This window comes from Stegostoma tigrinum, chromosome 23, assembly GCF_030684315.1.
Source record: "Stegostoma tigrinum isolate sSteTig4 chromosome 23, sSteTig4.hap1, whole genome shotgun sequence".
Taxonomy (NCBI): Eukaryota; Metazoa; Chordata; class Chondrichthyes; order Orectolobiformes; family Stegostomatidae; genus Stegostoma; species Stegostoma tigrinum.
The window spans coordinates 1,126,285-1,141,991 of record NC_081376.1 but is presented as its reverse complement, the minus strand read 5'-3'; the positions used below and the strand labels follow the sequence as shown (position 1 = coordinate 1,141,991).

Here is a 15,707-nt window from a genome sequence, read left to right as displayed (position 1 = left end):
ACAGACAATTTAAATACGGTCACGGCAGGTGGCTCAGTAGTCAGCACTGCTGCCTCATAGCGCCAGGGATCGGGGTTCGATCCAGCCTCGGGCGACTGTCTGTGTGGAGTTTGCACACTCTCCCCATTTCTGCGTGGGTGTCGTCTGGGTGTTCCGGTTTCCTCTCACAGTCCAAAAATGTGCAGGGGAGGTGGATTGGGGCCACGTTAAATTGCCCATTGTGCCCAGGGGTGTTTAGGTTAGGCGGGTTAGACATGGGAAATTAGGGGAATGGGTCTGGATGGGATGCTTTTCGGAGAGCTGGTGTGGGCTTGTTGGGCTGAATGGCCTGTCTCCACGTTGTAGGGATTCTATGAATTTTGTATGGCCAATCCACCTAAAATGCTCATCTTTGGACCATGGATGGAAGCCCATACAGACATGGGGAGAACGTGCAAACTCCACACAGACTACAACCTGAGGCTGGAATCAAACCCGGGTCCCTAGCACTGTAAGGCAGCAATGCAAACCACTGGGCCACCTAGGCAGCCTGGGTCAAGTTGCATCTACTCCAGAGGGGTGTATGAACATCTCTGAACAGCTTGGTTAGGAAAATACCTAGATACAGAAAGACAGGATGGGCTGTTGTGGCAGTGATAGTGTCCCTAACTCTGGGCCAGAAGACCTAAAGCTCAAGTTCTACCTGCTCCATAAGTGTGTCATAACATCTCTGAACAGGTTGAGTAAAAATACCTGGAAACAGAGAGTAAAAGCTCTTGCACCTCAACCCCCAGATCAGGAGACTGAGGTTACATGTCCCATCTGCTCCAGAAGTGTGCTCCCTTCTAGTCTAAGGCTACCCTCCTCACTATTTACTCTCCCATCAACTTTTTTTTTACCATCTGCAAACTTACTAATTAACCCTCCGACATTCAAGTCTAAACCAATTATCTAAATGACATACAATAAGAGCCCAATACTGAACCCTGTGGTAACCCAGTAGACACAGATTATCATTTGGAAAAACAACCCTCAACTACCGTTTTCTGCTTCCTCCTACTCAGCCATTTGTGTATCTAATTTGCCAAATTGCCTTGGATTCCATGGATTCTTAGCATTGCTATCAGTGTCTCACGTGGGACCTTATTAAAAGCCTTGCTGAAGTCCAAGTAGGCTACATTAAAACGGTGTGCTCATTTACACACCTGATCAACTCTTCAAAAAATTCAATCAAATTGATCACATATGATCCCCCGATAACAAAATCATGCTGATTGTTCTTGATTAATCCCTACCTCTGCAAATTCAGATTACTTTTGTGCCTCAGAATTGCTTACAATAGCTTCCCCACCACTGCGGATAGAATGACCGGCCAGGAATTCCCCAGTTTATTTCTTGCTCCCTTCTTGAATCATAGTAGCACATTGGCTGTCCTCCAGTGCCTTTTTTGTAACCTGAGAGGTACTGAAGTGCTCCTCAAGGGCTCTTGCTATTTCTTCCCTTGCCTCACACAACAGCCTAGGATTAATTTCATTAGGCGCTGGAGATTTATCTACTTTTAAGCCTGCTCGTCCCCTCAGAACCTCTTCTCTGTGCATAACAACTTCTTTAATTTTATCAAAAACCTTCTCACTGATTTCTACACCCACATTGTCTCTCTAACTACTGAACATCAACCCTAAATATTCATTTAATACACTTCCTGCATCTTCTGGCTCCAAGCACAAATTACCACTGTGGTCTACATTGACCCTACTCTTTCTCTGGTTTTACTTTTATCCTTAAAGTTCCTTTAAAACAACTTAGAAATTACCTTTATTTTGCCAGGCAGTATCTTTTCGTATACCTTTTGGATTTTCTAATCTCCCTGTTAAGCTCGCTCTTGCACATTATATACTCGTCTACATTTTCTGCTGTTTTGAGCGCTATCAGCCAATGAGCCTCCCTTTTTCTCTTAGTCCAATGCTCACAGGGCTTGATGATCCTCTTGTTTCTTTATTAGAACATGTTGGCTTTGCACTCTCTATATTTCTTTCTCGAATGCATCCCAATGTTCTGAGACAAATTTACCCGAAAGTCTCTGCTCCCAGTCTTCTTTGGCCAAATCATATCTAATCTTATTAAAATCAGCCTTCCCCTAGTTGAGAACTTTTGATTTTAGGATCATCTTTGTCCTTTTCCATAACAACCTTGAATCAAAATCTTGCAACATTTGTAACGGGCTCAGGTGAAACCATACGTTAATGCAGTTGTGGACTCCAGATTTAAGTAAAGATATACTTGCATTGAAAGCCATGCAGCAAACGTTCACTAGCTTGGTCTCTCAGATGAGTGGCTGACTGAATTTAGTTTAGAAGTGTCAGAAGAAATCTCTTGTGATCTTTAAAATTATAAAGTGGCTTGACACAGTAGCTATTGAGAAGTTGTTTCTCCTGTATAGGGAGTGTAAAACGAGGTGGCATCTTTCCAGGATAAGGGTCAGACATTTTTAGGAGATAGCAAGAACTACAGATGCTGGAGTCAGAGTCACTGCTGTTAATGAACATACTGAAGGCTAAGATGACATATGATGTATTGGGATTTCCAGAAGGCACAAAAGGCGACTATATGATAAAAAGTGCACAGCATTGTGGGTAATGTGTTAGCATGGATACAGCACTAGTTAAATAACAGAAAGCAGACTGGCTATAAACGGGTGTTCTTCTGGGTGGAGATCAATGGCTAATGGCGTGCATCAAGGGTCAGTGTTGGAACTGCAATTGTTGACAATTTACATAGATGATTTGGAGTTGGGGACCATGTGTCTTTTGTCAAAGTTCGCAAACGATATTAAGATGAGTGGTAGAACGAAGTGTGCAGAGGAAACAAAGTCTGCAAAGGGATACAGATAGGTTAAGTGAGTTGGCAAGGGTCTGGCAGATGGAGTACAATGTCAGTAAAATGAGATGTCATCCATTTTGGTAGGAATAACTGCATAACAGACTGATTTAAATGGCGAAAAATTGCAGCATGCTGCTGTGTAGAGATATTTGGGTGCCCTTGCACATGAATCACAAGTTTGCAGGTGTAACAGGTAATTAAGAATGCAAATGGAATATCTGAGATATTTGAGAATATAAGAGGGATGGAATTTAAAAACACGGAGGTTATGCTGCAGCTGTTTAGGTTACTAGTGAGGTCACACCTGGAGTACTGCATCAAGTCTGGGTCTCTTTATTTGGGAAAGGACGTACTGGCACAGGAGGAGAGGGTGCAGAGGAGGTTCACTAGGTTGATTCTGGAGTTGGGAGGGTTGTCTTACGAGGACAGATTGAATGGACTGCGACTATACACTGAAAATTAGAAAAATAAGGGGTGATGAGGAAACATAGAATTACGAAAGGAATAGATGAGATAGAAGCAGGCAGGTTTTTTCCATGACAGGTGAAACTAAAACTGGGGAGCATAGCCTCAAAATAAGGGGAGCAGATTTAGGACTGAGTTGATGAAGAACTTCTTCCAAAGGGTTGTGAGTCTGTGGAATTCCTTGCCCAATGAAGCAGCTGAGGCTACCTCATTAAATGTGTTGAAGGCAAAGATCTTCGAACAGTGAAGGAATTAAAGGTTATGGTGAGCTTGCGGGTTACGTGGAGGGGAGTTCATGAAAAGATCAGCCATGATCTTGTTGAATGGCAGAGCTGGCTTGAGGGGCCATACGGCCTATTCTTGCTCCTATTTCTTATGGACTTATAACACACATTTGGTCTCTCACGAAATCAAAAGCAGTTCTATAGGCCATATGATTTTCTCCGTTTCTATTTGTTTTGTTCTTTGTGAAGTCTTTAAAAAACAACTTAGGATTGGTATCCATAACTTAGTTTTTCCAAAAAATCAGTTCTTTATTGATCCACATGAGATCTGTATATGAAGTTTCATTTAATTCTGTCCATCAGGTTTTGCAATGTCTTGTTTACAGACAAACCTACTAACAGCATAATAAGCATCACCTCCTCCTACTTCAAATAGTGGAGGTAATAAAGCTTAGGCAGGATGAGAAAGGAATTAAATATATACGGGGCAGAATACAAGAGGGTAACCAATATAAGTCTCCTACCTCCATGTAAAAACTCTTTCAACTTGGGCTCAAGCACATGAGAGTTTACAGGTTCAATGCAATGTGACATCCAGCGAAATAAAGCCTGGAGGGACTTCTTCAAAACCTAAATGTTACAAATTTGATTTATTGTCAGAGTTTTTAGATACAACATTCAATTCAATTTTAAGTGATACAAAATATACCCTGTGCAGGAATTTGGATCTTTACCTCTTGGAAGGACTAGAGGAGTAGATCCATGGGTACACCACTACCTATACGCTACCCTGCAACCTACACACCATCCTTACTTGGAGCAATGACCATTTCTTTACTGTTGCTCCATCAAAGTCTGGAAATCCTTTCCTAACACCTCTGCAGGTGGTTTGCCATCATTTTCTCATAGATAATGAGGATGTGTAACAAATGCTGGCCTTGCCAGTGATACTCACATTCCATGAAAGAACAAAAAAAAATTGACCTTAGTTCAATTCAGTTGTTTTTTGCATGCAAACAACTGCATGCAATTGCAGTGATGCTGTTCCATCCTGGATCATATGCATAAACAAAACATAACAACACTGTAACATTATGACCAGTTATTTTAATAGACAAAGATATTACTCACAGTACAGTCAGTATCTGGGTTGCTGACATAATCATGGAGAAGGGTCAATGCACAGTCTACTTCCTCAATCCCTGCTAAAATTAAAATCTTAGTCATTCTCTTTATTGCCGCAAACATGTTTATAATTTAAAACCATTTACTGGCAAATTTAAACAAAAATCAGTTTACATATATGTGTATATAGCATTAAAAAACAAGGGTTTTTGGTCATCAAAGTACAATCAAAATTCTGAGGGCACATGCTTATCTGAGTTTATTTTCGTATACATGTGCCCAAAAAAAAGATGATATTTGAAAAACTACATAAAAACTTATGCTGTTTAACAGTGATAATGGGAACTGCAGATGCTGAAGAATCCAAGATAATAAAATGTGAGGCTGGATGAACACAGCAGGCCCAGCAGCATCTCAGGAGCACAAAAGCTGATGTTTCGGGCCTAGATGAAGGGTCTAGGCCTGAAACGTCAGCTTTTGTGCTCCTGAGATGCTGCTGGGCCTGCTGTGTTCATCCAGCCTCACATTTTATTATCTATGATGTTTAACAGTTTTTTTTCTCATCAACAATAATCTTTTTAAGTGTTATTTGTTTTTAACACTCTTTATGTGAATTTGATTCAGAGATTTTGCTATAGAACATAGAACATAGAACAGTACAGCACAGAACAGGCCCTTCAGCCCACAATGTTGTGCCGACCATTGATCCTCATGTATGCACCCTCAAATTTCTGTGACCATATACATGTCCAGCAGCCTCTTAAATGACCCCAATGGCCTTGCTTCCACAACTGCTGCTGGCAACGCATTCCATGCTCTCACAACTCTCTGCGTAAAGAACCTGCCTCTGACATCCCCTCTATACTTTCCACCAACCAGCTTAAAACTATGACCCCTCATGCTAGCCATTTCTGCACATATGACTGCACATGTTTCAGGATGTCAGAGTCAGCAACATTTTGTTTAAGGTTGCAACTGAGATAACAATTAGTCTCTGAGGGCAGTTGGGGAAGAATAAATTCCATTTTCTTTACAAGTCTTCACTCACCCCATTCTAAATAATAAAATCTAGAATTTTCTCAGAAGTTGAGAAACTTCTAAGGCAAAATTTACTTAACTGTGGTTTATCCTTGAATTTGTTAACTCCAAAATTGAGTTTAGTTGAGCTAAATTAAGTCCCAAATTATTAATCTTGAACTACTGTTAAACTATACCTAAAATTTTGAATCACAGAAGAACTTTATCCAAGGATTAATAGTACCAATTTAACCAAAACTCTACTTGAATATTTTTTATACAATGTCAGTATTACTGAATAAATGTCTTTTTATTTCAAAGTTTTTTTTTATTTTACACATCAACATATCTAGGGTAAAATATTTTACACAGTATGGGAAGACAGTGTTAACTGTTGGCAAGTGGACTCTGTTTGGTAGGGGTATTGCGAGGGAGAATACACCAATGAGATGATGACTGACAGTGCCAATCTTTTTTAAATTGAAATGAGACAGGTTGACTCTGGCTGGTCAAGGCGTTGGCCTGAGAAATAATATAAACATCTGCTGTTCACGGGTTTAAGTTAAGAAAGTGCAATTTGTGTACATGATCTCTCTGTTTCCCAAGTATACACTCTGCGTTCTCACCCAAGGACTGAACTATAACTACAGGGACGCCAACAAAACAGAATTTCTAGCCACACTGGAGGCCACTGAGGACCAACAACTTCAAGAAAGAAACACAACAAACGATAAGGCAGACAGTAATCCCGACACTAACCGGGAGGACCAAACTCAACACCCTCAACACATTGGAAAGGCAAGCCCCGGAAGGACTGAAGAAGGACAAGAACATCCCAATGCTACCAGCAGACAAAAGACACATGACAGTAATACTGAATAAGGCACAGGTGCTGCTCACTGACAAAAACACATACTGGCCAGTACAAAATGACCCGACACCACAAGCAGGCAACAAAATCCTGTACACGCTTAAAAAAATTAAACAGACTGGACAGATCAACAAAGCAGACTTCTTAAGAATGAAATCCGTTACAAGAAGACACACCCTGATTCTACAGCCTCCCGAAAGTACCCAAGTCAGAAGTACCCCTTAGACCCATAGTCTCCCTACCAGGCACTCCATCACACAGATTAGCCAAGGTACTATAAAGGGGACTCAGGCACCTAGTCAACAAGTCACCTCACTCAATGCACTCAACCCAAGAATTCGTCAACACCATCAAAGACACGAGAACACACAACGAGGAGACCATGATATCGTTTGATGTCACTGCCCTATTCACATCAACTGACATGCCACTAGCAAAGGAAACAATGTTGGCACTACTGGAACAAAAGCAAGACACCAGTGAAACCATCTCCACAGACAACATGCTCAAACTACAGGACCTATGCCTCATCACCCACTTCACTTTCAATGGCCAAACATACGAACAAATCAATGGGGCACCCATGGGATCATCTAACTCCGGACTCACAGCAGAGGCAGTGATGCAAAGATTAGAAAGGACAGCCCTTCCACTAGTCCAGCCAAAACTTGCATATGCTACATGGACGACACCTTTGTCATTATTAAATGGACCAAGCTAAAGGAGTCACACACTTACAAACAACATCCTCACCAGAGCAGAGGAGAAGAACAAACAGTTTGCATTCCTGGACATCATGGTAGAGTGCAAGACAAATGGGGAACTCCAAATGAAAGTACACACACAGACCAGGTACTGCACTTCAATAGTAACCATCCCCACACACATAAACGGACCTGCGTGTGAACACTATTTAAATGGGCAACAACACATAGCAGCAACATAGAACTACGCCAAGAGGAAGAAGACTACCTCTTCCAGGTCTTCAAGGATAATGGATATCCAAAAAACTGGTCAGAAGATGCCTACACGAACAACATCAGGAAGATGCTACAGGTCCCAACATACTCATCACACTACTTAGGTCAGGAACACATCACTACTAACCACAAGACTCCCACGATCGCTGGGCATTAGAGTGGCACACAAGCCCACATCAACCCTATGACAACTGCTCACCCAAACTAAAAACCCACTTCCTGCCATGGGCAGGACCAATGTCATCTATAAGATCCCCTGCAGAGACTGTGACAAACACTACATTGGACAAACAGGAAGGAAACTAACAACAAGGGCACACAAACACCAACAGGTTACAAGAAGACACAACCAATACTCGCTCATCTCAATCCACATGGGTAAGGAGAACCACCAATGCGACTGGGACAACACCAAAATCCTGGGACAAGCTAAGCAGAGACAGGCATGGGAATTCCTAGAAGCCTGGTACTTCATGAAGAAAGCCATCAATAAACAATCAATAGAATTCGACCCCATATACACTCCACTACAAAGGAAAACCGGAAGTCAGGCAATTCGGCTCAACGGACCCCAGAGTTTAAAAACCAGGAGGGAAAACAAACTGACACATCATTGGAGGCTGCACTGAGGATGTTACCCAGCAGGGTAATGAGATTTCTGTGGAACAACAAACCAGCTCGGCAAGCCAACCAACCTCAACACTGAGTATTAATATATGCATCTAACAACTCATAGAAGTGCACTGCACTGTTAGTCCAAGTGACAATCTTAAATTGGTTGAAGGCAGACTTCTTAGCACATTATTTAGTGATTCCACCATTTCTCAGGGTCACGTTGTCAGTGATTATTTACCTGAAGCATTCTTCATGACAATGTCTTTACCAACTGAAGTCTATTTGTCAACCAACCGGTACTCTCCTCTTATAATATAAAATGCTGTTCCCATTTATATTCAATACTTTAGTCACTTAAGAGACAGAGAATACTTCATTATTACGCTTATTTACATATATTGATGTTATTATTTTGCTTCATACCTGCCCACTGAGGTAATGCACCTAATACATCTATTCCTCCTCTCTGAACTTTGATGCATCCGATCAGGTGTCTACTAATATTGACAACAGTTGAAGTGATGGGAATAGCAGCACCAATGCACAGCCGCAGTACTGTAACCACTGACTTCATTAAAGCTTTGAATGGCAATTCTGTGGTCTGCAGGGACTAATCAAGACAAAGAAAATCAATACTTTTAGCTTTATTTTACAACGTATGATAAATTTATTTCAGTCTCAATAGCATTTCTTTCTTTGCAGTCTGTTGGAACTGCCCATATTTGAAAGAAACAAAATGGCCGACAACAGGACAAACAGAATTCAAAAAGCTTGCTCCAGCGTTTAGACACAAAATGGCAGACAAGTGATTAAAACACTATTAAATGCCTGCTCCAACATTTAAGTGAAACAATGGAGCCTTTAGGAAGGGGTTACTCCAAGGCAAAAGATGCTGGCCTTACACAAACAGAAATCAGAGACAGTTTGATAAGAGGGTGTTCAAGGACAGGCAGTTTGAAAATTTGAAACAAACACAGATGAACTAGTGAGACTGTGGTTCGTAAAAATCTGTAGGGTTAAACACGTTCATTAACCTATGACAAGTGATTGATTCTGGCCTCATCAATGAAAGGATGTTGTCCCATTAGGTGAAAAGAACCAGTCAGAACAAAGACAATAAATCTCAGAACACAAGGCAATCAGTCTGACTCATCATACGGCTGTGAAAACAGCAGCTAAAGTTATTTTGCAGTAATTAGTTTTTTTTCTTAAAACTATTCATAGTATTAAGAAATAGGTCCTAGTTAAAGATATTTCTGATAGTCACAGAGATAGATTCTGAAGTAATTACACATAAGTGCACAACAAGCACATCCTGTAAGAGACAAATGACTTGCAATTTATTAGCTAAAGAGTGCTAACAGTAGTGGTGATTATAAAGCCTTACTTAAACTAACTTTAAAATAGAAATTAATGTGATGAATCCTATAGCAATTAGCAGTGGGAAAATATGAGAAGTAAGAGAATTTGATAGAGATAGCAAGGAATACAATGGGCAACAGAATTCAAGGAGTCCTTAAATGTAAGCAAGTCAGGGACGTGTTTGAAGGAGAACAGCCAATAACTTGGGGGCAGCATGGTGGCTCAGTGGTTAGTATTGCTGCTTCAGAGCACCAGAGGCCTGGGTTTGATTCTATTGTCGGGGACGGCACTGTGGTTCTGTGGTTAGCACTGTGCTTCACAGTGCCAGGGACCCGGATTTGATTCCACCTTCGGGCGACCGTCGTGTAGAATTTGCACATTCTCTCTGTGTCTGCCTGGGTTTCCTCTGAGTACTCCAGTTTTCTCCAAAGTAGCGAAGGCTAGGTGAATTAGTCATGTTATACTGTCCATGGTGTTCAGGGATGTGTAGATTAGGTGGGTCTGGATGGGATGCTCTAAGGGTCAGTGTGGACTTTTTGGGCTGAGTAGCCTGTTTCCACACAGTAGGGATTCTAGGATGATGAAAAAAGTTCTCTGATGATGCACCTTGGAATGCAAATTAATAGAATGAATAGAAGGATCCCAAGGACTACAGATTACAATGTCTCTTGAACATCATGAGACCATGGTTGTCTTCATTGTTCCAACACTGATTAGATGTTTCACAGAACTGGATGCATAGAATAAGAGCAAGGGCACAGTGACCCACGCATGTGATGACTGAAACACAAAAGGATGTGGATGCTTTGGAGAGGGTGCAGAGGAGGGTCACCAGGATGTTGCTTGGTAGGAAGGGTGCTGGCTATGAACAAAGGTTGAGTAGACTAGGATTATTTTCATTAGAAAGATGGAGATTGAGGTCTACAAAATCATGAGGGGTATAGACAAGGTGGATAGCAAGAAGCTTTTTCCCCAGAGTGGGGGGCTAAATTACTAGGGGTCATGAGTTCAAAGTGAGAGGAGGAAAGTTTGTGCGAGATATGCGTGGAAAGTTCTTTATGCAGAGGGTGGTGGGTGCCTGGAACACGTTGCCAGTGGAGGTGGTAGACGCAGACAAAATAGTGTCTTTTTAGATGTATGTGGACAGGTACATGGATGGGCAGGGAGCAAAGGGGTACAGACCCTTAGAAAATAGATGACAGGTTTAGACAGAGGATCTCGATCAGCGCAGCCTTGGAGGGCTGAAGGGCCTGTTCCTGTGCCGTAATTTTCTTTGTTCTATAAAAATATTGTTCTTCACTGTAAAAACCAGAGAATGTGCCATTGATCTGTCTTCCGATCTAAGCCAAAGATTAAGAGAATGATTGGGTTCTCACGTCGAGGCCAGATTCACGGAGGTCTTTGGCCCTCTTCCTGTATTAATGAGTTGTGGGTTGAATAAGAATTAAATATTGCCGCATGCCTGAATCCTGCCTGCCTCCGAAGTCTTTGCCCCCGGTTGGAGGTTTCACGCCTACACAGTCAAACACATGAAAAAAAATTCGCTGAAAGAAGACAGACATTTTTTGTACATCAAGATAATGAAAATTCATTGCTTATTGACTGCTCATAGGTATAAAACCAAGGCTTACTGAGCCAAAAGACCAGCAGTAGAATATCTAACATAGTTTTATCCACTCACCATTTGTAACAGTTCCCAGAGATATGAAAGTATTTGACAGAGCAAGTTGATACATGTTGATTTTCTGGATAGGCAGTTTTCAATATCGACTCTATAGTCTGAAGATACATCCAGCAAGACTACAGTAAAATATAATGCATTTTCACTATTTGTTTGTTAACATTAGGCAATACCAAAGTGTTTCACTTAGTACTGACAAAATCAAGACTGTTCTGAAGGTATAGGAGAAGGATTTTTGGTCCCCTCATTTTCTCTATCCAATTTTCGTAGAGGTGACTCCTTCTCTCACATCTTAATTTACACTCATTTTACATCCCCTTTTCTCCCTAACCGTGGTTAACTATCCCTTTGTCTTTTGTACTGGGCCTCTACTCCATCTACTCCCTTGCTCCTTCTCTGCTTCTGTCAAAAGCATATAAAAACAATTCAACATCTTTCTGAAGAAGAGTCAAATATTAGCTAAGTTTGTCTCCCCACACAGAGAGGGTGAACTTAAGGGTGGATTGAGGAAAGCTGCAATAGTTGGGGAGGGGAGATTGACAGAGGCTTAAAGAGAGAGGTTGCATGAGAAGGGATGATCAGGTGGTCAGAGAGGGAAGTTGCAAAGTCGGGGAGAGAGGACAAAGGTTTTATTTTCAAAATAATCGAAGACTGCTTACATACAAAAATGCATCACCCTAAACACATCTACAGACTGGTGCCATCACAGCTAATGTGTTTCCATTGTTTATACTCAAAACTGAATGGCTTTAATCAGGTAGTTACTATGTTTTTTTTAACTGCAGCTCATATTTAAATTTAGCAACTGAAAGTCTACATTACAATAGCGCCAATAGCATTCCCCCAATAATTAACATATGCAGCCTTTGAGATTCCAGATTCAGGTACAAAGAATTCATTATCTCAATGATTTTCAGGTTTCCTGGTTCCTATTTAGCTGTATATATGCATATTGACAGGTATAAACCTGCTCATTCTCTTTTCAGGCCTCTTCCCTTTCCTCTCTTCTCTTACTAGCTGCTTTTCTGCACCCTCTATCGTCCCTTCCCACTTCAGCTTCCTCTGTTGAGCTTCCCTCTCTCACCATGAAACCTTCTTCTCTCCACCTTACAGCCTCATGCTCTTTCCTGCCTTGCAACTGCTCTTTCGTCTTCACATTGCTATCTCTCTGACCCAATTTGCAAACTCTCTTTCGCACCCACCAGGGCAGCACGATGGCTTAGTAGTTAGCACTGTCTGTGTCAGCAGTCAGCAATCAGTGACTAGTGGTGTGCCTCAGGGATCAAGACCGCAACTATTTACAATTTATATAGATGATTTGGAGTTGGGGACCACACGTAGGGTGTCAAAGTTTGCAGATGACACTAAGATGAGTGGCAGAGCAAAGTGTGCAGAGAGCTGTGAAACTTTGCAGAGGAACATAGATACATTGAGTGAGTGGGCAAAGGTCTGGCAGATGGAATACAATGTAAATAAATGTGAAGTCATACATTTTGGTAGGAGTGTTAGTAAAAAGGAATATTACTTGAATGGTAAAATGTTACAGCATGCTGCTATGCATGAAGGACCTGGGTGTCCTTGTGCAGGCATCATGGAAGGTTGGTCTGCAGGTACAACAAATAATTAGGAAGGCAAATGGAATTTTGTCCTTCATTGCAGAAGGGATTGAGTTTAAAAGCAGAAAGGTTATGTTGCAGAGACAACGGGAACTGCAGATGCTGGAGAATCCGAGATATCAAAGTGTGGAGCTGGATGAACACAGCAGGCCAAGCAGCATCTTAGGAGCAGAAAAGCTGACGTTTCGGGCCTAGACCCTTCATCAGAAAAGGTTATGTTGCAGCTGTACAAGGTGCTGATGAGGCCACACCTGGAGCACTGCGTGCAGTTTTGGTCTACTTACTTCAGAAAGGACGTACTGGCACTGGAGGGGGTGCAGAGGAGATTCACTCGGTTGATTCTGGAGTTGAGGGGGTTGGTTTATGAGGAGAGACTGAGTAGATTGGGATTATATTCATTGGAATTCAGAAGATTGAGGGGGGAATATTATAGAAAATATAAAATTATGAAGGGAATAGATAAGATAGAAGTAGAGAGTATGTTTTCACTGGCAGGTGAAGCTAGAACAAGACGGCATAGCCTCAAGATTAGAGGGAGCAGATTTATGACTGAATTGAGAAGGAACTTCTTCACCCAGTGGGTTGTTAATCTATGAAATTCTTTGCTCAGTGAAGAAGTTGACGCTACTTCAGTAAATGTTTTAAAGCTAAGGTATTTTAAAAAATAAATAAAGGAATTAAGGGATACGGTGAGAGCGCAGGTAAGTGGATCTGAATCCACAAAAAGATCAGCCATGATCTTGTAAAAGATAACAAAGTGTGGAGCTGGATGAACACTGCAGGTCAAGCATGTCTTCGCACAAAAGCTGACGTTTCTGATGAAGGGTCGAGGCGCGAAGCTTCAGCTTTTATGCTCCTAAGATGCTGTTTGGCTTGCTCTGTTCATCGAGCTCCACACTTTGTTATCTCAGATTCTCCAGCATCTGCAGTTCCCATTATCTCTAGCCATGATCTTATTTGAATGGCGGAGCAGTTTCGAAGGGCCGCATGGCCTACTCCTGCTCCAGGCTCTTATGTGTGGAGTTTGCACATTCTCCCTGTGTCAGCGTGGGTTTCCTCAGGGTGCTTTGGTCTGGATAGGATGCTCTTTGGAGGGGCAGTGTGGACATGTTGAGCCAAATGGCCTGTTTCCACACTGTAAAGATTCTACGATTGGAGCCACACTCCCTACTGTCCCACAATTTTCCTCTTTTGCCCACCATGCAACCTGTCTCTTATGCCCTCAGCACTCTCAATCACACTATTGAAGTCTTCCTTGTCCCAGACTTGTAACCTCCTCTCACTACCCAGCAGTATATTGTTGTCTCTCCCCAATCCTTGTATCCTCTCTCTTTCAGTCTGCCTCCACAGCCGCCTTCTCTCTGTCTGGAACTCACCGCTGCATCCTCTCCATCTTTTGTGCCAACGCCTCACAGCCTTTCTCTTCAGCCCCGTGACAGGTGAGGTTCCCTAGCGTTCTCTCTTCTCTTTCAACCCTTGCAGCCTCTCTCCTCTTTATCTCTCTCTACCTGCTTTGTATAGCTACTCACACTCCACTGGCCCTAATCCCAATCCGCCAGCCTAACTCACGGCTAGTGGGCCCTCTAACTCCTCACTGTTGTCAACTTCTTACACCTTCAAACATAGGTTGGCTCTCCATGCTTGTTGCTGATAGGATTGATAGTCTGCCATAGATATCAATTAGCTCTATTCTTCTGATAGCCATTGTGACAAGTGATCACGCTGCTACGCCTCAGACAGCTATTTTATCCACCCACCACATTCCACTGTCCATAAATACGATCTAGCCCTTCAATAGGACACCCTGACACTTTACCCTTTGGAACAACCACTTCAACACACCCAACCATCACATGATTATCATCTTCAGTGCAGCCACAACCAGTTTCTCAGCCCATCCCTCAACCTACATATTCTTTCACTGTAATCTCTGCCACAGATTGCCAATTAGACTGTTTGTCTAATGAATGGAAAACCTACAGCAAATAAAAGCTAAAGAAGATTCTGTAAACCTGTACTTCCCAACACTAATTCAGCTCCACCAAGTTGCAGGCCATTGTATCAAGTCTAGCATGCAATTCTTCAGATGACATCAGTTACAGGTATTCTGCTGTAAATTCTACAGATCAATATTTTCCCTGATTGCAGAGTGAATCAGGTCGCATGAGATAAGTAAATCAATACTGAGCATGTCATAATTCCTTAAGTAAAACTGCCAAGTCAGCAGTGAATATTTCTGCATAAGATGTCTCGTAGATGTGGATTAGAAAGGTTACTCATCTTGTTTATAATTGGAACAAGCCCAATTGCCAACATCTGCTGTGAATGGAAAACAAAAAAACACACAACTCTAGATTGAGAATAAAAAATTAATAAAACTGCAAGTACTTTACATGAAATAGGGTGCTTGTGTGTAGTGGAACATGAAATGATAGTGGGGACAAAAGTAAAGCTTATTCATCTCTTTATAATCACTTTGTTGAAAAAAAAATCAAGTCTCCCAGTGATCAATTTAGCTTTATTTTCATTTGCACTTTTCATAGAATCATAGAGTACAGAAAAGGCCCTTTAGCCGACCAAGTCTGTATTGCCAAAACTACACTAAATCGAGACTTAATCATTAAGGATGTGATAACCAAGGATTTGGAAAACAGTAACAGAATTGGTCCTAGTCAGCATGGATTCACGAAAGGGAAATCGTGTTTGATAAATCTTTTGGAATTTTCTTCAGGATGTGATCATGAGAGTGGAACAGGGAGAATCAGTAGATGTTGTGTACCGGGGCTTCAAAAAGGCTTTTGACAACATTCCACACAAAAGATTAATACAGAAAATTAAAGCTCATAGTAACAAAGGTAATGTATTGATATGGATGGAGAACTGATTAGCAGA

General features: G+C 41.6%; 1 protein-coding gene across 3 annotated transcripts in view; it reads right to left on the bottom strand.

Moving 5' to 3' along the window:
• brat1 (BRCA1-associated ATM activator 1) overlaps window positions 1-15,707 on the bottom strand; it is a 104,636-nt gene that overhangs the window by 48,715 nt on the left and 40,214 nt on the right. For all 3 annotated transcript variants that reach the window (XM_059653882.1, XM_059653883.1, XM_059653884.1), the window contains 4 exons: window positions 11,200-11,318; window positions 8,580-8,766; window positions 4,680-4,753; window positions 4,073-4,178 (listed from right to left, as the gene is read on the bottom strand). In XM_059653882.1, coding sequence (XP_059509865.1) covers window positions 4,073-4,178; window positions 4,680-4,753; window positions 8,580-8,766; window positions 11,200-11,318 — 486 coding nt within the window. The remainder of the gene's footprint in view (window positions 1-4,072; window positions 4,179-4,679; window positions 4,754-8,579; window positions 8,767-11,199; window positions 11,319-15,707) is intronic.